The 19,029-nt window shown below is 56.8% G+C and overlaps 1 protein-coding gene across 4 annotated transcripts in view; it reads left to right on the top strand.

Annotated features, from left to right (window-relative positions):
- Positions 1–19,029, top strand: part of POR (cytochrome p450 oxidoreductase) — a 51,809-nt gene that overhangs the window by 14,452 nt on the left and 18,328 nt on the right. For all 4 annotated transcript variants that reach the window (XM_079121589.1, XM_079121587.1, XM_079121588.1 and 1 more), the window contains exon 2: positions 14,660–14,848. In XM_079121589.1, coding sequence (XP_078977715.1) covers positions 14,673–14,848 — 176 coding nt within the window. In that variant the 5' untranslated portion in view covers positions 14,660–14,672. The remainder of the gene's footprint in view (positions 1–14,659; positions 14,849–19,029) is intronic.

Here is a 19,029-nt window from a genome sequence, read left to right as displayed (position 1 = left end):
CCCCTTGATGTCAGTAAGTATCTTGGAGGAGATACTTTGAGATGATGCAAGTCCTGGTTTTGTGCCCTGATTTTTTTAGCACCTCATGGCTGGATCATGCGTGTTAGTTATACTGTGATATTTGCCTAATAGTAATTCTCTGCTTCCCTCTGTCCAAGAACTGTCCCCACTTTCACGTATTGATTGATTTGATTATATCTGTTTGGACTCAGGTTTTTTTTTGTTGTGGTTAAAAATCTCATACTCCACCAGCAATGAACAGTTCAAAGAGGAAATAAAAGAAATAATTTTATTTCTAGTAGAATCCAAAAGAATAAATTTAAACAAGGAGGTATAAAACATCTACACCGAGAACTATAAAACTGCTAAAAGCAAATAAAACCCCAGTAAATGGAAAGACATTCCATGTTCATGGATTGGAAGACGATTTTGTTGAGGTGGCTGTGCAGAGACAGGGCAGTGACTCAGCACAAATAGGTTCCTGTCGGTGTGACCGAGGTGTTCTGGAACCAGACACTGGTGGTGCTGGCCCGCTGTGGATGTACTTATGTGCCACCTGATTGTACGCTTTGAAATAGCAAGTTTTACGTCGCGTGTAGTCAAGAGTAACCTTCTCAGTGAATTGCTGCCCCCAGCCCACTTCGCTGGTACGTGGAGGGTCTGGCGGCCCCGATTGCGCTAGCTTTAGCCATTAGGAGTGCCTGGGAGTTGTCCTAAGGTTCTCCCTCCAGCGTCACATTTTCCAGAATGTTTCTTGAATTCGGGGCACCCTAAGGTGGTCCAGGCCCATCTGTTTTCCGTGTCCTGGCCTCACCCCTTCCTGAGTCTGCTGTGAGCCAGAGTGCTCGGGGCTCCGAGTGGCCAGTGATGGAGAGGTGAGTCCGGCAGGAGACGGGTAGTGGCTTTAAAAGGAAAAGGAGCTGGAACGTCACTCCCTGCGCTTCCGGTGCTCTCACCTCCCTGCGGCCACTCCCTGTCCACCGAGGAGCAGGCCCTCATCAGTAGCTGCCACGGCAGGTGCCCGAGGCATGGGATTCCTTGTCCCTCCCCGTTTTCTTCAGGGCAGAAGCAGATGAAAAATAAGCAGTGTCACCTCACCCCGATCTTGGTTTCTAACACCGTCTCCGACGAAAAGAGACGTGCATTAAATCATCGTGCCTGCCGATGCCTTCAATTCTTCCCCCAGTACTGAGCCCAGGGAACTTCTGTCTCTGGGCTGCATCCCCAACCTTTTTTGGGGGGAATGGGGTACTGGGGCTTGAACTCAGGGGCACTCGACCACTAAGCCACATCCCTAGCCCCATTTTGTAGTTTATCTAGAGACCAGGTCTCACTGAGTTGCCTGGCACCTTGCTTTGCTGAGACTGGCTTTGAACTCTTGATCCTCCTGCCTCAGCCTCCTGAGCTGCTGGGATTACAGGCATGTGTCACTGCCCGGAGTTGCAGCTCCAACTTTTTTGTGTGTATGTCTGTGGTGTGTGTGTTTAATTTTGAGATAGGGTCTTGCTAAGTTGCTGAGGCTGGCCTTGAACTTGCCACCCTCTTGCCTGGGCCTCCCACATAGCTGGGATAACAGGTGTGTCGTGGCTAGGTGCCCTGCTAGATGCCTCCAGTTTCCATCCAGCCCCCTGATGTCTGCTTCTTATTGCTTTCCACTTTTGTAACTTCTTTCAACAGTGAGAAGTCAGCCCCCACCTATTCGTCATTAGTTTTGGAAGCAGCACACAAATTCCAATTGCCACAGTATATACGCAAAAGTGCCTTTAGACACCCACCAACCCCGTCATGTTCTTGAGGAAGTCACTGTTAGGTTGGACATAGCCTCTGAGATAGTTTTTCTGAAGAAATCTAATTTTTCTTTCACTGTTTCTTAGTGAAAGTATAACTTTCTTTTTGATTTACCATGTTGGACCATCTTTCCATGAGGGGACTACAGTTTGATGTAGTTATTTTTAATTGCTGCATAGTACTCCATTGTTTGGGTTGTAAACTAAACATCCAGTTTGAGTCTGTGACCAACAACAATGCTGCAGCAAAGATGCCATGAGGCCCGGTGAGAAGCACATTCCAAAAAGAGAATCAGTAATTCCAAAGACCTGGGCATTTTGTTTTTCATAAAAAAATAGCTTTATGATCAGGTGAGTAACACATGCTTTTTTTAAGGCAAATGACACATGAATCATAAAGCAGGTTGGGGGTTAAAACCCCATCACCCCCTGACAGTCCGTCTGTGATCTTTGGTTATGAAGGTGCGTGTTCACAAACATCTTCAGTGTCACAGGCCACGGCACCTGTGCTGTTGCATCTGGCTGTTTGCTTGGTCTGCAGAGTGGCTGAGGTATGCCACAGTGGACAGACGCTGAGTGTCCGACTTCCCTGGCTGCTGCCTGTCATGACTCCCAGGCCCTGTGACCGCCTCCTGCCAGCACTGCCCCCTCCGTGCCCCCTTTCACCCTGCCACCACCGACTCACGTCCTGGCCTTGAGGTTTCCCTGGAGTGACTTGGACGTCCCATGCACGCTCTGAGCCTGCCCCGAGACGTCACTGTGTGCCGCAGCCTGCGTCCCTTTTCATGGTCAGTAGTAGACGGTGCTTTTCTTTGCTGCTCATCTTCCAGAATTTTTAGTGGCAGTAATATCGGCATTTATTGCAGCTATATTAAATACATTGCTTTATTATTAAGTATGTCATCGCGTTTGCCACAGTAACAGCGCCTTTATCACTTCACCTTTGTTCGCACTTGCCCTGCACTGGGCGCCGTTGCGAGCGCCCCTGTTCGTTAGTTCATTAGTCCTCACGACAGCCCGAGAGCCCAAGGAGGCGGCTGTCGTGGTCACCAGGGTTGGTGACTGCTCCTCTTGCTCCTGGGTCCGGAGCGTTCTTGGTTGAATGGAGACTAGGTTTTGGCAGGTGCTTCTCCTGTGTCAGGCAGGGCGTTCCTGTGGCTTGTCCTCTGTTTCATGCTGTTGATTTGGTGGGTTACGCTGATTGCTGAGGGCTGGGCCAATCCTGTGTCCCTGGAGTGGACTCCAGGGGATCTCGTGCAATGTCCTTTCATATCTGTTGTGAGGTTTGCTTTGCTAATGTTTGACAACACTTTTGCATGTATGTTGCTGGGCACGTTGGTCCGAAGTTCTCTGTTTGTGGTGTCAGGAGTCCAGGTCTCATAAAAATGAGTTGGGCTGGGTGTGGTGGCACACGCCTGTGATCCCAGCTACTCAGGAGGCTGAGGCGGGAGGATGGCAAGTTCAAGGCCAGCCTGGGCAACTTAGTGAGATGTTATCTAAAGATAGACAGTCTCGGAGAGAACTACTGATTCAATACCTAGTACTGCAAAAAAAAAAAAAAAGACAAAGAGGAGCTGGGAAGTCTTCTCTCTTCTGCAGCAGCATAGTGGGGTGTTCGTGCCAGTGGAGCCACCTGGTTCTGTGGTTCACTTTTGGTGAACGCTTTTAACTTCTAACTCAGATTCTTCGATGGGGAACCATTCGGTCTATTTATTTTGCGTGGCTGAGCTCTGACCATTTTGCCTACTTAGAAGTGTGTCCATTTCCCCTAGGTAAGCAAGTGTCGGCCTAAAGGGGTCCCCACATCATCCCTTTACTGTCTGTGGACTCCAGAGCCGTCCTCCTCCCCGCCCTGCGGGGGTCGTGTGCTGTCCCGCTTTTCTCCCGACCAGTCTGACTGCAGCTAACCCTATCCCAAGGCTGCTTGTGTGCCAGCGATTACTAAGACTGAAATCTTGCTGAGACTTCACAGATTCTAAAAAGAAGAACTATTTGTCCAAAGATGCTTTTCTTCATGCTCTTTGGTGGGGGAGGCCAGAAGGGGCTTCAGAATCCGACTGGCACTGATCAGGCCTGTCCCTTAGCTGTTAAGCCCGCTGTGCTTTGGCCCCGTCTCCAGGAGGGGGGCCCATCCGTGCAGGGCCCCCTCCCTGGGCAGGCTCCTCGGCTTCCTCCTGTCCCCAGTGCTTGATGAGCAGGTGTGTTCAGCCGTTCTGCCCTCCGAGGGCAGTGCCAGCGCCCCCTCGGCCATACTGTGAGCATCTACACGGCACCTCCACCTAAACCAAGCCTAGCGTGTATCGAGGTGAGCAACACTGGTGTCCCAGACAAAGGATAAGAAAACAGCAAAGCAGCTCACGGTGGGTCACGGCAGGAGACGCCTGTGGAGCCAAAGGAAATTTCATGATAAAGGATCATCTAGCAACATGGAAAAAGGTCTTAAAAAACAGTGTTTTCATCCACTCTAGTGGCTCCTGTGCGCACTCACGTACTCACGTGTGTGCAGAAGTTTGCGTGTGGAAGGGGAATCGAGAATTCCAAGGGGAAACAGCTCTACAGGGAACGAGATTCTGGTCCAAGTTTCCGTCCTCTAACCCGCGACACCGAGGCAGAGTGAGACCTGGCCTGGAGTCCCCGCTGGGGCGCAGCCATGGGGTGCTGGACCATCACTCAGCGAGAAGGCCAAGAGGCTGTGACTCCTTTCCTGTCGGTGGTGGGTGACCACCAGGACATCCTGCCCCGGGGAGCGGTACGTGCCCTCAGGGCACTGTGAAGGTGTGGCTCGGTTTGGAAATGCAGGGGTACAGCGGGCGGGGCAGCAGGGCAGGGCATGCTCATTACCCCTGGGAAAGCTCCGTGCCAGAGCCCGCTCCACGGGGCTCGGCCTGCGTCGGGGACCAGTGTTCCAGATGGAGGTCCTTCTCCCTGCAGCCTTCTCTGGGCCAGTCTGGCATCGCTGTCCCTGTGTAGGGTGACAGGAGCTCTGGGGTCAGCCTTTGAGTCTTCAGACTTGGTGGTCTTCTTCCGGCTTCGTCACCACCGAGCCACTTGAGCGGGTGGGTACTCGTAGTCAGGTTGCACCCCAGGATGTGAGCTCCGGTCACATCTCCTCGCCATGGCTCCTTTGTCAGGACAGGCTTGTGGGGGTCCTGGATGCCCCCGACTTCACCCAGAGCAGAAGCCTCCCCCTCCCCACGCCAGCCTCTGAAGCTCCGTTTCTGTAGGATAAGCTCACCCGTTCCTGTTCTGTTCCTCATGTGACGTGTTTTGAGGCCACTTCCTCCTGGGTGCTTACACAGCTAGCCCGCAGTGTGGACGGTGTTAGCCCCTCTGCCTTTTACAGAAAGGAGAGTGGACAGGCCAGGAGCAACACAGGCCCCCCAATCAAAGGTGCACTAGGAGCTCGTTGACAGTGACAGATGAGCGCCACACTTCACATCAGAGAGTTTATTTTTGGTCCCATGGATTGACCCCAGGGTGCTCCACCACTGAGCCACATCCCCAACCCTTTTTTCTGTTTTACGTAGAGATAGGGCCTTGCTTAGTTGCTGAGGCTGGCTTCGTACTTGGATCCTCCTGCCTCAGCCTCCCGAGCTGCTGGGATTGTGCTGGGCCACAGTCAGGTCTGATTTCATACCACATTAATTGAGGCACCTCGGGGGATGAATTCCTGTGAACCCCTATGAGGTTTTTTGTGCCGTAAATTGCCTTGAGCCGCCTCTGCATAGTGCTGCTGAATTAAACCCATGACTTGCCTGGAGCCTGTTGTCGAGGCCCAGCGAGCGAGGGTTGAACCCCCGGAGTTCCAGGTCCCAGAAATGCTGCTGCAAGTTGCAGGGTCAGCCCCTCGGGGCTTAGTCAGCTGGTGTGGCCGGGGCTGCTTCTGCTGAGTCACGCTCACCGTACACGTGGCTGGTGGCCGCCTTCCTCTTTCACGTGTTGTGTCAGACATGGGCTGTCCAGTGTTTCCAAATTAAGCCTGTTATGTGGGGGAAAGGCCATCGGCAGGAGGTGCTGGGCGGAGATGGACAGAGGCCGGGAGCCTCCATGGTCGACGTGGTGTTGCGGTGCCAGCACCAGCTGCACTGTCCCCTTCCTGCGGCAGCCTTCTAGTCACGCCAGCCTGCACCCCTGGCGTCCCAGCTGCCCAGGGCCTGGGGACCTCGGGCTGGGTTCAGGGCTCCTAGCCTGCTCGTGGTCCCTTGCTGAGGCTCCTCTCTAACTGGCCACCCACGCCCTGGTGTAGGGGGAGATGGCGTCGCCCCAGATCCTGTGGGTGCTGGGCCGTGCTCCTCCACCAGGCGCCTCGCCCCCCACCTGCTCTTCAGGACCCAGCTCCCAGGCGGCCCTGGTGCTCCTCCTTGACGCTTCCCTCCTCCCGCTCAGAGCTCCGTCCTCCATTCAGAGCCTGCGGGGAGCCAGTGCCCTCCCTGATAGGTGGCAAGTTTCCCACGGCCAGGTGGCAGGCTCTCCTGTCCGCCCCTGCACGTCAGTTCCTGGCAGATGCGCCTCAGCTGCTGGCTGGGTGCAGGGACAGGAGTGGGGAGCAGCGCTTCCCCAGGTGTTCTGTCCCTGGTCCTTTCCCAGAGCCTCTGCAGGCTGCCTTGCACTCCCAATGTCTTCAGTGCTTCAGGCAAGTGACAGAGTGGCCAGCAGGGGCGCAGCGTGTGCTCCAGGGGTGCCGGGCGGCCCTGGGCACGCAGGTGACAGCTGTGAGGCTTCTGGGCCCATCTCCACAGGTCTCCCGCAGAGTCTAGGAATAAAGGCCCCTGGCCCCACTCAGGACACAGCCTAAAGGAGGAGCCGCTGTCCCCGTGCCACAGTTTGAAGGCCGCTCATCAGCGGAGCGGGAGACTCAGAAGACGGTAGGGGTCTCATGATGACGAGTCATCCCACCAGAGGAAAGGGCCAACCCCAGCCCCCAAGAGATGTGGCGCCAGGACGCCCACGCCTGGGGGCGTCCTGTGTTCCGCCCTGGTTGAGCCCTGAGCATGCTGCAGACGTGGTGGCTCAGTGGAGATCTAGAAAGGCACCCCAGCTGGAGTCTAGAAGGCTCTTCCCGAGGGAAGTAGCTACATGGTTGAGAGGTACTTCTGCAGCCATTGGCTCTAGAGCCGGCCATGGCCCTTGGTGATCATCCCCACCTGGCCTTTTTAGCGGCACAGCTCGGCCCAGGGGGACTGAGAAGCCTGCAGTGCAGTCAGGAAGCAGCGGGGTCCAGAGGGGCTTCTTCAGCCACTTGCGTTACCTGCGGCAGGGGCTGGTCAGCTTTTTGTAGGAGGCCAGGTGATAAGCATTTAGGCTGCACAGGCCAGGATGAAAGCTAGGACTTATGGAGATACTTATATAACAAGGGAAAGCAAATTCACAATGTTTTTATTAACAAAATTTGAATTATAACATTGAGTACGATTTTTTTAAATGTAGGTCTACTAATAAGAAGAAAGGAATCGCTTCTGTGGGGATACACTTTGCTCACCGGGTTCAGAGCCAGCTTCCCTGCCATCCACATCCCCTGCGGCGCTCTCTGGTAATGATCTGCAGGGGGGTTTTACCTGCTCAGGCTCAGAGGATGTCTTTTCTCACCGAAGGCTGCCGCCATGCAGGCTGTCCGTCCACAGCGTCGTGTCTGTGTCTTGGTTTTGTGTCGGTTCTCTTCAGTTACACGTGATGAGCACAGGCTTTCAGTGGCACGAAGTTCTTGCTGGAGACCCCGCTGGGATTGTCCTCTCACTCTGCGCTGCTCAGCACCGCGTTATATTGCAGATCACTTGCTTCTAGTCGAAGTTCAGGGGTGCTGCCCAACTTCATAGTTAAGTGGATTTTGTAATATGGAATTCTCCTTGAAGTTGCGTGAAGCTGAAGAACACTGCTGGAACTGTGGTTTGGGCTTCAGAAAGGTTTTTATGGAAAGGGAAATTCACTTCTTGTTTTGCCCTAACAGTCTGGGAATTGCAAAAAAAAAAAAAATCTCTATATTATTTAAGATTCAGATACTATTCATTTACTGGAAATGATTACCGCAGAGTAAGTTTCACATGTAAATGCTGTCTTACTGTAGAATGTAGGTTAACCTCATTAAGAAACCTAATTTCCCAAACCATTCATTGTTCAGTAACAGTGGTTGAAGACAGTTCTTATTTGGGTATGGTTCTTATTGAACCCAGGGATGCTCTACCACTGAGCCGCATTCCCAACCCTTATTATTATTTTTTTTTATCTTGAGACAGAGTCTTGCCAAGTTACTGAGTCTGGCCTCTAACTTTCAGTCCTCTTGCCTCAGCCTCCCAAGTCCCTGGGATTACAGGTGTGCACTACCACACCCAGAGAAGACAATTCTTGTTCAGTAAAAGTTCAATATAGATCTGGAATAGTCACACTAACCTTTACCACTGCTGCACTGTTAAGCCACTGTGTAGTAGGACAGGTTGGATGTTCAGCCTCTATTTCTGATAAGTTCATGGAACTGACTGAGGTTAAGCCCACAAGAGCAAACGAGATTCCCTGTTGGCACTTCTGGCTCAGTGATAGAACAGACCCAAGTGCTTTTTGCACAGTCCCTGCCTAAGGGTGGTAGTGGCTCAGTACAGACTTGGAGCACCCTATGTTTCCATAGGCTTTGTGACTTTGTCCCACAGCCTTTTCTGCTCCACATATCTTTTTACCAACAGTTAGGAAGCATCCTAGCGGAGTCCCCTCCAGGTTGTGCTAAACTAGGGTTTTCAACTCCTTGGAAAATGTTCTTGCTTGTTCACGCGATTCCTTAGTTGCATCAGACTTGGTACGATTCTTCTGAAATAACCAAGCCGTGCTGGCAATGTCTTTAGAGTCTTAAGGAGCCAAGGAAGTGGCGAAGCTTACTGACCTTAGGTGTGATGTCACCGGAGGCGTGCTGGAAGCCAGCCCTTGGCCACCTGGCAGTACCAGAGTACCCACCTCGGGGAGCCAGGTGGGGAGCAGTAACCGTCCAGGCCAGGGCCTGTCAGCAGAGGCCCGAGGGAAACTGAAGGCCCACCCTCCTTGCTGACCTGCAGGGCGCTGGGGGCCTGCTGAGAGAAGGATTCAGGTCTTGCTGTGTTCAGAACCTGCAGGGTGCAGTCTTTTTTTTTTTTTAAATCACTCACTGTGCCAAGAAACAGGAAAATCTCAACTTGAAGAAGAGAAAATGGCCAACAGACTTCTGCATCAAGAGGACACAGATGGAATAAAGAGCCAAACAGACGCTAGGACTGAAGAATATGATAGGCAAAGCAGAACTCTCTGGAAGGCACCCTGGAGGATTGGAGAAGACAGGAAAGAGTCGGTGAGCTCAGGAGAGCTCAAAGATGGGGTGGTAGAAAGGACTCGGTCTGCACCACAGGGACAAACCGGAGCAGGCCAGGAGAAAGAGAGAGAGAGAGAGAGAGAGACAGACAGAGGCTCCGGGTCTTGTGGGACTGAGAACCAAAGATTCCACCGTCATGTCACTGTAGTCGGGAGGAGAGAAAAGAGGGCAGCCTGGAAAGGCATTCAGGAAACGGCCGAGCGGCCCCTCGATTTGTCAGGACGGGAACCCAGATTCAGGAAGCGGATTCAGCCTCTCGGTTCAGGGATAAACTTAGAGACGCTCTCGCTCCAGGGAACCCAGTCCACCCTTCTGGGCACTGCCATCCGCGGCTGCCTGGAAGGTGCTGTCCCCTGGCACCTCCGTCTCTGGAGGCGGAGCTGCTGGGCACCAGCGGGGTTTGTTTCCGGGAGGGTTTTCCCTGTCTTGTAGCCTCTAAGCCCTGGCAGAGGTCCGTGGCCTGGGCAGACCCCGTTCCCCCGCACCTGGGAGATGGAGGCCGGGCAGACCTCAGCTGGCTGTGGCACTCGGGTGCTTGCTTTCTGCTTCCTTCCCCTGTCCCTTCCTCGCTGCTCTCTCGGTGACGGACTCATCCTGACGTCCTCAGTCCTGTTTACCGATCAGAGGCTGCGTGTGTGAGCAGAGGCCGTGGTGCTCCCGAGGCGGCAGCAGTGCCCTCCTGTTCCAGCCGGCCACGCAGGCCCTCTCAGGAACTGGGAGCGCTCCTGCCAGCATCCCCGGCCCTGAGTGGCAGTGGTTTTTCTGTCTACCTTCTCTGCAGTGCACTTGACTGAGTTGCAGCCCTTTGCTAACTGGTGTGAAGTGGCCAGCCTTTGAGATTAGGAGGGAGAGTGGTCAGGTGCACACGCACATGCGTGGCCAGCCCCTGCGCTGGGAAAGGGTCAGGGAAAAAGTAACAATGTAACAAAAGCAGTAGGGATAAAATACATAGTATGACTGTATTGCATTTACCTTATTCGTTTGTGTAGCATTTGCAGAGGCGCTGTAAACGTTCTGAAGTGGCTTGAACCTGCCCGGGTGTGCAGAGGTCACACACTGGCAGATACTGCACGTTTTATCTAAGAGACCTGAGGATTTTGGCAACCACGCGGGATCCTGGAAGCCATTCCCCTCAAATACCAAAGGACAGTTGTCCAGCCCCTGCCCCTCTCTGCACGCACGTTGTTTTGTGATAAAAATGCAGGCCGACGTGGAGTGCTGGCTTGCTCGGGATCAAACAGCTCAGCCGTGTTCTGTGTGCGGGTCCTGCCTGGCTGGTCTTCGGCCTTTTTCTGTGCCCAGATTCACTGATAAGAACACGGGACCTACTGTAGGGAGGGGACCTGCTCAGGTCTCAGCCAGCAGGTGCAGGGCTGTGGCAAGAGTCGCGTCCAGTCCGGAGTTACTCTAACTTTATTTTCACGGCCCTTTTGTTTGCTTTGCGTCTTTTTTGCTGTTGCTGATCCGTGTTACGTCGGGCCCGGGAGCCGTTTTCCTTTCTGTTGAGGGTGGAAAGCAGCAAGTCAGACCAAAGACCCCACCAGGGCAGGGGATGGCACAAGGTTCCGTGTCTCCTTGGAGCCCCTGTGGGGACCACAGACTGACCACCATGTGGTCACCCTGGGAAGACAGTCATCAGTCATGATGGCCAGAATTTCCCCATCAAATCATTTCATTCCACAAAGGTGGTTCCCAAACTGTGCCAGGGTGGGCACCCCAGGGCACCAGAGCACACTTGGGGGTACTGAGTTGTCCACGCAGCAGGGTCTGTCCCCGTGGGCCTCCCCGCGTCAGATCATGCTGTGATCTGCTGTGACGACTCCGCGTCTCTGCAAGGTCGGCTTTGCAGAGGTGGTCCTGACCTCATGCAGCCCACTTCCCTTGGCTTAGGGATCGCCATGGCAAGTGTGCTGATACCTGCAGCTCCACCAGCCAAGCACGCCTGGGAACCTTTGTCCTAGAGGATCGCAGGGTGGACACGGTTCCAGCCCAGCACGGCCCGACGTCTTCACGGCTCCCGTTACTGGTTCCTGGGAATTTGCACTCACTGAGCCGTAGGTTACGTGCAGGGAGAGTGGAGCGAGCTCTGCAGGAGGAGGTCAGCGCGAGGCCAGGGCACTGGAGGGCGCCGGTGCCTCAGTGGGAGAAGGTGGCTCGTGTGACCTAACCTGGGGCGATACGTGCAGGTTTGAGGACGCTCCTCCAGCTTGCCTGCCTTCCTGCCAGCCTGCCCAGGCCCGCTTCCCTCCCTGTGCCAGGCACGGTGCCGGGTGCCCTTCTTCCCTCAGGAAGCTCTCGCAGCAGGGAGAGACGGGGTCCACACGGGTTTCCCTGGGTTGACCGGCAGTGGACACAGCCCCCTACTGGAGGCTGGGGCTCCTAGTTTTGCAACTCAGGGCAGCTGCTGACCCCCTCAGAGCCTCCCATTCTCCCCATGGAAGGGCCTTTCCACCTCCGGCACCTCTTATCTGTGCACAGTTGTCTGGGGTCAAGGCTGTTGGGAACATTCTCTGTTCTGTTGAGACTCGAGTCTGAGCACTGGTAGGGGCTTTGGGGCCCCAGCCCCAGCCCTGGCTGCTGCAGGGGGTCAGTCTGTTGACAGTGGGCAGCAGCTGTCACTCTGCTCCAGGTCGCTTGCAGTTTCCTCAATGGCACAAAGATCTGTGCTCCTGACTCTGGGCTCAGGGGCAACTGCAAAGCATAGGTGTTAGGGGACCCCAACCTTTTGTTTGTGAATCATTTGCTCAACAAGCTGACTTTAGGTGCTCCCCATATGCCAGTCTGCAAACCAAGCAGAGTCTCTGCCTCGGGGAGATCCCAGGGTGGAAACGCACAGCAATGGGGAGGGGTCCCGGGGCTGCTGCAGAGCTGTCGTCAGGCAGAGTCTCTGAGAGGGCCACCTGAACAGAGATCCAAAGGGTGTCGCAGCACAAACCCTGCAGGTAGCCAGAGGAAGGGTTCATGCAGCTTCAGCTTGTGCAAAGGCCCTGAGGTGGAAGGGCAGAGTGGTCAGAAGTGTGGGCGGTGGAAGTGGACCTAAAGGCGCGAGCGTAGGGGTTTAATAGGCCATGGGAGGTTTTAACTTTTTTTTTTTTTTAACCGAGGGGCACTTTACCACTGAGGCTCATCCCTAATCCTTTATATTTTTTATTTTGAGAAAGGGTCTCACTAAGTGACTGAGGCTGGTCTTGAACTTACAATCCTCCTGCCTTAGTCTTCCGAGTTGCTGGGATTATAGGCAGCAGAAATTTAGATTTTTACTGGGCATGATGAGAAGCCCTTTGAAGTTTCTTAATAGTGAGATGGTGTGATCTGATTTATTTTAATTAATCAGTGGTACTAATGCTGGGGTGCTCCACCTCTGAGCCACATCCCCAGCCCCACTGGGTCTCATTCTGTTGCTGAGACTGGTCTCACACTTGTGATCCTCCTGCCTCAGCCTTCCAAGTCGCCGGGATCACAGGTGCACACCTGTGTCTCTGACCTCCTCTTTGAAGGACCGTTCTGGTCGCTGTATGGGGAGTGGCCTCTCTGACTCTTGCAGTGGCTGGGTAATTATGGGGGCACAGAAGTGCCACATCCTTGCTCCCCACACCCCATCCATGTAGACATTCCCCGCAGGGATGCGCTTCTTCTTTGGGGTTCTGCAGTCAACAGAGGGTGTTGGTCTCCTCTCCTGGAAAATAAGTGGCCTGGGCCACGGGTGGGTTAGAAGGCCGTGGGGCCGCAGAATGGGAGCCGGCACTGACCTGCTGCTGCGCCTTGCGGGTACCAGCGGGGGGGGGGGCCTTCCTGTGCCAGCCCCCAGTCAGGCTCTGCATGTCTGGCGCCTTGAGACTCTTTGGGACAGGTCCTGAGGCCTCCCGATCTGGTTTTGTAAAAGCTTGACAGAAGGCTCGTGGGCTTCACAGAGCCGCCGCCAGGGCTGCGCACACAGATTTGACTAGCGCCAAGTAAGTATCAGCTGTGTTTATAATGCTGAGATACAGACAGGTTCTCTGGGGACCCCGGAGCTAATTTGCATGCACGAGGCCCTGAGTTCCACCCCAGCACCGCAGAGAAAGCGAAGGCGTGAGTGGGCTGGGCTCCAACCCCGGAGGAGCACCTCTCATGGGTGAGGAAGCAAGGCCTGTGCTTGCCAGCTGCTCCGCCAGGCCCTGGAGGGCGGGCTGATGGCTTGGCCGCCCTGGGGTTTCCTGCAGGCCGCGTTGTGTGGAAGTGGGATCGGAAGCAGCACCGTTGTCCCCTGAGTTGCTGAGGCGTCTCTGACTGAGTTGTGGCAGCCCGCGCGGTCACAGGGCGATCGCAGAATGGAAGGGCAGATTCCAGAGCTGAGCCCCGGCCGCTGGAAGGGGCAGACGTGGCCTGCCGCGGTGTGGGCCTCGGGAGCTGGCCGGGTCGACGCCTCAGCTTTCAGTGGTAGGCGGGCCAGTTGAGCATCTTCCAGGAACTAGGCTGGTGACTTGAGGGTTCGCGAGCTGACTCACCAGGACTCTCAGAACTCAGAACCCTTCCACTCAGGATTGAGTTTGTTACAGCAAACGTTTGGGATGAACGTCACCAAGGAGGGACACTGAGGTGGTGTCAGGAGAAGCCAGGCCTGGATTCCCAGTGGCCTCTCCCAGCAGAGTCGCAAGGAGAGCACTTGGTCGTCCGGCACCATGTGTGGCATTGTGTCGGGTGGGCCGAGGTCCCCAGGTTCACACGGGTGAAAGCAGCCTTCGCGCAGCCTTCCGTCGCTCACTGTTGGCACAGTGTCCAGAAAGTCCACACAGTCCTCCTGACCACTGCAGAGTCGGCATGTGTTGGGCGACGTCAGTGTCCTGCACGTGCTTGAGGGTCCAGGCTGGGCTGTGATGTCTGGCAGGGGAGGTGTCCTTCAGCTCTCAGTGGTTTTGCTAGGACGTGGTCATCTGTGCTGCCAGCCAGGGCCGCTCCCCGAGCCTGGGAGCCCAGGGTGTCACTGGGCGTCAGCTGTGTGGACACGCAGGACCCACATCCGGGAGCTTGCCTGCTCAGTGTCCAGCACCCACTGGTGTCAGACTGATACAGTGACTCGGATCCCAGGCGAGCAGGGCCAGGCGTCCACCTCAGTCCTTCTCAGCGTAGTGGCGTGAGGCCCAGGGTCTCGGGCCTGCAGAGATGCTGTCAACAGGCAGGCGGCTCCAGGGCCCCTCAAGGGCCAGTCATGAGGCCTGCACGTGGGGCTCGGGGCACCCAGCAGTTGGGAGAGGCTTTACCATGAAATGGCCACTCCTCATGTGAAACCAGCTCCAGGGCTGTGTCCCTGTGGGGTTGGAGGATGCTGGTGGCACCAGGAGCCTGTGGCTTCTGTCCTTACTGTGTGCAGCCGCCTTGTGGCTCCAGCCTTCGCCTGCCCTCAGGCGGAGGGGTCCACGCACGGCTCTCCTGGAGCCTCGCTGAACAGGCCCCTCTACCAGGGGCGTGAGGCCAGGCCAAGGCACAGTGGGCAGCCAGGTGGGCACCCTGGCGGCCTCAGGTGCCTCTGCTTCTCCCTGCTGATGTCACCCTTTCTCTGTCCTGACAGTTTCGTGATCAACATGGGGGACTCTGATGACACAGTCACCGCTGCGCCTGAGGCCGAGGCTGCAGAAGTGTCTCTTTTCAGCGCGACAGACATGATTCTGTTTTCTCTCATCGTGGGTCTGCTTACCTACTGGTTCCTCTTCAGGAAGAAAAAAGAAGACGTCCCCGAGTTCACCAAAATTTCAACCACGTAAGTGACGTCATTCCGCCTCCCTGTCTCTGCCGGTCCTGTCACTCTCAAGTGCCCTCATCCTTCCCCACAGTGCCCTGGGCTTGGCCCCTGGCTGGCCTGGGCCTGCCCCCGAGTGGCAGGGGTCACCCGTGTGCACCGCCTCCTGGGATAGATTGCTCTTTTTAATGAAGGCGGCGGCTCAAGCCTCACCTGGGGAGTGACAGCGTCAAGTTAACTTGGCTATGTGGCTTTGTTTTTATTTCATTGTCTTCTTAACCCTCCATAAAGCTTCTTTTCCATAATAAGTATAAAAGATGGACTAGTTAAGGAAAAATGGTAAGGAAGTGCTGGTACGGTGTCCGCAGGGGTGAGCAGGGCGCACCGGGGGCTGGGCTGGTGGGTGGCTGCCGCGTCTCCCAGGCTGACTTCAGTGAGCCACGCTGCAGGCTCGGGTGCGTCTGCTCCCGGCTCTGTTCAGCCTGGGCTCAGACTCCAGGGCCTGGACCAGGTGTGAGTGGGGAGCCAAGCGGCCAGGTCTGTGCTGAGCAACCCAGGGACACGCTTTGCCTGGGGTCCCGGGTGTGGCGAGGGGCAGGTCTCAGCGCAGCGTCTCAGGGGCCCTCCTCAGGCCGGCCTGCCCAGGGTGGCCAGGGTGCGGCGGGCAGGCTCCCCTCCAGGGCCAAGTCCCTCTTCCAATTCAGGCAGCAGCTCTTCTCTTTTCTCCTTTTCTCCCGTGATGGCGCTGGGGTGGCACCTGGGGCCTGGTGCTCTGCCGCTGAGCTGCACCCCGCCCCGATGCCACATCCCTGCGCAGACCAGTTAGTCGAGCGGCTTCGCGCAGGCTTTCCATTCAGGCTTCCGCCACCAGTGGGGCTGGCTGCCGTTTGTCCAGCGGTCTTCTTCCTCGGCCATTCCCGAGCAGACCTTCCAGGGTCCCGGCCGTAGCCGTGGATGAGGTAGGCCAGGCCACTTACGCTGTCCTACTGAGCAAGTGCTGGGCAGGGTGCTCCCCTCCTGGTGCCTGAGTAGGGCCTCCTGAGCCTCCGCTCCCAGAGGCTGGGACGGCTGGGGAGTTGGCAGGCCCAGGCCAGGAGACCAGTTCCGGGAGGGCCCAGACGAAAGAAACGCCTTCTGGATGGAATAAGGATCGCATTCTGCGGGGCGGTGGGCGGCACCTGGAGGCTGAGAGGGCGCCGGTGAAGAGGCCAGAGGCAGGACGGGCAGATGGGCTGGAGTCCAGCTCCTCCACCAGCACTGGGATGGGGCGCAGCCCTGGTGTGGGACAGATGCAGTGTGGTGAGAGAGTGTGGTCCTTGGGACCAGGGTCCAGGGCCCAGCTGCCCACCTGGGCCTTGTCCATCATCTGTAGCTAGAAGGACACGCTGCTGCTCTCTAACTAAGGATGGGACTGCATGACTCATCCCCAGTACCACCGCCTGGTGCTCTTGTGTCAGGGTGTGTTTTGTGTGATTGCTTCTCTGCCGGGATGCCCACCCTGTTTGGCTGCTCCATTGAGATGCTAGCCCTGTGTTTCATGCCCCCTCTGGTTAGGGACCTGCCCTGGCCAGGGACACACGTGTGCATGGTCCCGGGGGGTCATCTGTGGCTCCCCAGTCAAGTTCTGGGCCCAGCTGCGGGCCACTAAGGTTCAGATCCAGGCTGTATCACGGTAGCTGCGTGACCCTGCCCAGGTGACTTGGTCTTTCTCCGTGTCCCCACATGCTGTAGGTTGGGGTCATGTGCCTCAGGGTTATGGAGGCCAAGCAGGCAAGTGCCTCCTGAGAGCCCTTGGCCTGTTCCTGGTGCGGGGTACGCTCTCGGCTCTCGTCCCCGTTGGTGTCGGCTCCAGCCCTGGGGGAGTCTTTGAGGAAGGATCAACACTCCATTTTACAGATGTGGAAACTGAGCTGCTAGTGGTTAGGAAGCTGCCCAGGCCACCTGACGTGGAAGGAGCAGATCTGGTTCTGAACCCAGGTCTGCAAACCCCTGTCCTTTTCCTTCTGCTGTGCTGTGCCACCTTCGGTCCCTGAAGCTACCCTCCGCCTGCCTATTTCAAGGTGACAACACTGAGGCTCAGAGAGGTCACTCGACCGACGCCCGGGCCTCCTGCATAAGTCGCAGCAGTGCCCCGTCTCCTTGCGTTTCAGTGAGCACAGGCTTCTCTCCCCCAGCTCAGTGCCATGGGGACCGGCAGGGCTTAGTGCGGGCCACGTGTGTGGCCCTGGCCTACATCAGGATTTCTCACCGGGGTTCTGGCGCTTCTGGAATTAGTGCTTTAAAGTTTTTTTAATGCCTCTGCCCCTTGGGGGGCTGTGTGTAATGGTCCCAACCCTTTGGGCTTGGATGTTAAAAAACCAAACAAACGTGGAGTCTGACCAGCAAGCGCTTTGAGGCAGAGAGGCAGAGGACGTGTGGGTCGTGTCCCCTTCTGCCTCCTGGAGCCTGTAGGCTTTGGGCATCCAGGAGGAGCCCCTGGTTCTCCGGTGACTCTCCCTAGTGTGCTGGGCTCCTTGGCCCCCCCCACCAGTCTAGATGTGGCCTTTGGAACCTTAGGAGCCACTGACCACATGTGGCTGAGGAAGGGCCACTGTGAGCCTCCAGAGCAGCATCCTGGGGCCGGGAGCACTGCTGTCCTGGCCCAGGTCAGTGTCACTCTGGGAGGCCACTTGGGGTTTGCCCTCCCGGGGCTGGGAGAGTAGCCTTTGCCCTCGACACTCTGAGCCGCTCTGTGCACTGGGTGAGCAGGATGGCGTCTGTCCCTGCCTCTGGTCAAGAGAGAGGTGCAGATGGGGGATAATTCAAACGTCCTGGGACTACCTGGTCAGAGGGACATTCCCGTCCTTGTCAGGAGAGCCCTTTCTCCCAGTGTAGAGGGAGGGCAGGCCCAGGAGCAGATCATCCGGAGTGTGCTGGGGTCGGCGGTGCAGGGGACAGGGGACCCAGGCAGTGGAGATGGACTCTGACCATCTCCACTTCTCTGACCAGAGAAGGCTCTGGAGAGGGGGTGGCGTGGGACCTGAGTCTGGGTCGGGGAGTAGGGTTTGGGCAGCCGCAGTGTGTCCTCAGGCACAGGTGGGGGGCGCAGGGTGCCGGCTCTGTCTGGAGGGTGTGCGGTCAGGACGGGTGGCGGCTGGGAAGTGGGAGAGGGCAGGGGAAGGACGTGCGGCCGACTGTGAGGGCTGGGCCACTGCCAGGGGGACAGCAGAGTGTCCCACGTGGCTGCAGGGAGGCTGGAGGGATCGGGGACCAGGGAAGCCAGTCAGGGGCCTTCCAGAAAGGGGTCACATGAGAGGCACTGAGGCTGAGGAGAGGGTCCTGAGCAGGGAGGACAGGCCTGTGCGCTGGGCCACCAGGCTGGAAGGGAAGTGGGCAGGCTGGGAAGGGGGTCTGAGGGGTGGAGTGGAGGAGCTCCGGGCCCTGGGACTGTGACTAAGCAGGGCCAGTGGATGCGCCAAACCCAGGCCAGGTGAAGACACCTAGAGACTGGAGGAGGGGACGAGGGCTGCTGCAGGTGGCCGTCCAGGCTCGTGCCCTGTGCCCAGGCCAGGAGCGGCTCCTCTGCGCCCCCAGAGCCCTCACGCCTGCCAGCCACCGCCACTCCATTCTCCCAAACAGCCGCCCGTGGGGTGCACTTGGGCTCCCGCATGCCAGGCTTCCTGCTGGGAGGCTCCTCACCTGCCGGCCTCTGCCCACCCTGTGGGCGCATCCAGCTGCTCTCCAGGGCCCTTGGCCACATGTGGGGCTTCGGCGGTCCTGCCTCCTGCAAGGTCAGTCAGTCCCAGGTCGAGCGGGCCAATTCTGCTTTGGCGGTCCCCCTTCCGTGTGGGTCACCTGCAGGCTCCTCTTTGGTGCAGGCCCTGTCCAAGGTCTCGACCGCTGTTTCCGTTGGGTTCTTGGCCTTCCCACCGAGCCGTCAGGGTTCTTCTGTTTTCCTCTTCGCAGCGCTGGGGATGGAACCCAGGGCCTCGTGGGTGCCCGGCAAGTGCCCAGCTCCGCGACGCACCCTAGCCCAGAGCTCCACTCGTCAGGTGCGGTCTTGGCCAGACAGGTGCCCTGGGCTCTTCTTCCCCCGGCAGTCTGCTCAGAGCCTTGGGTGGTCTGTTCTCATTTCCCTTCCCTTCACATTTCAGTGTAAGCTTTAGGATCAGCTTATTAGTGCCCCCCAAAATCAACAAATAAAAAACTGCTGGAATCAGTTT

The sequence above is a fragment of the Sciurus vulgaris genome, assembly GCF_902686455.1.
Source record: "Sciurus vulgaris genome assembly, chromosome: 18".
Taxonomy (NCBI): domain Eukaryota; kingdom Metazoa; phylum Chordata; class Mammalia; order Rodentia; family Sciuridae; genus Sciurus; species Sciurus vulgaris.
Note: the sequence above shows the minus strand (reverse complement) of the source record. Positions and strands in the feature narration are given on the sequence as shown.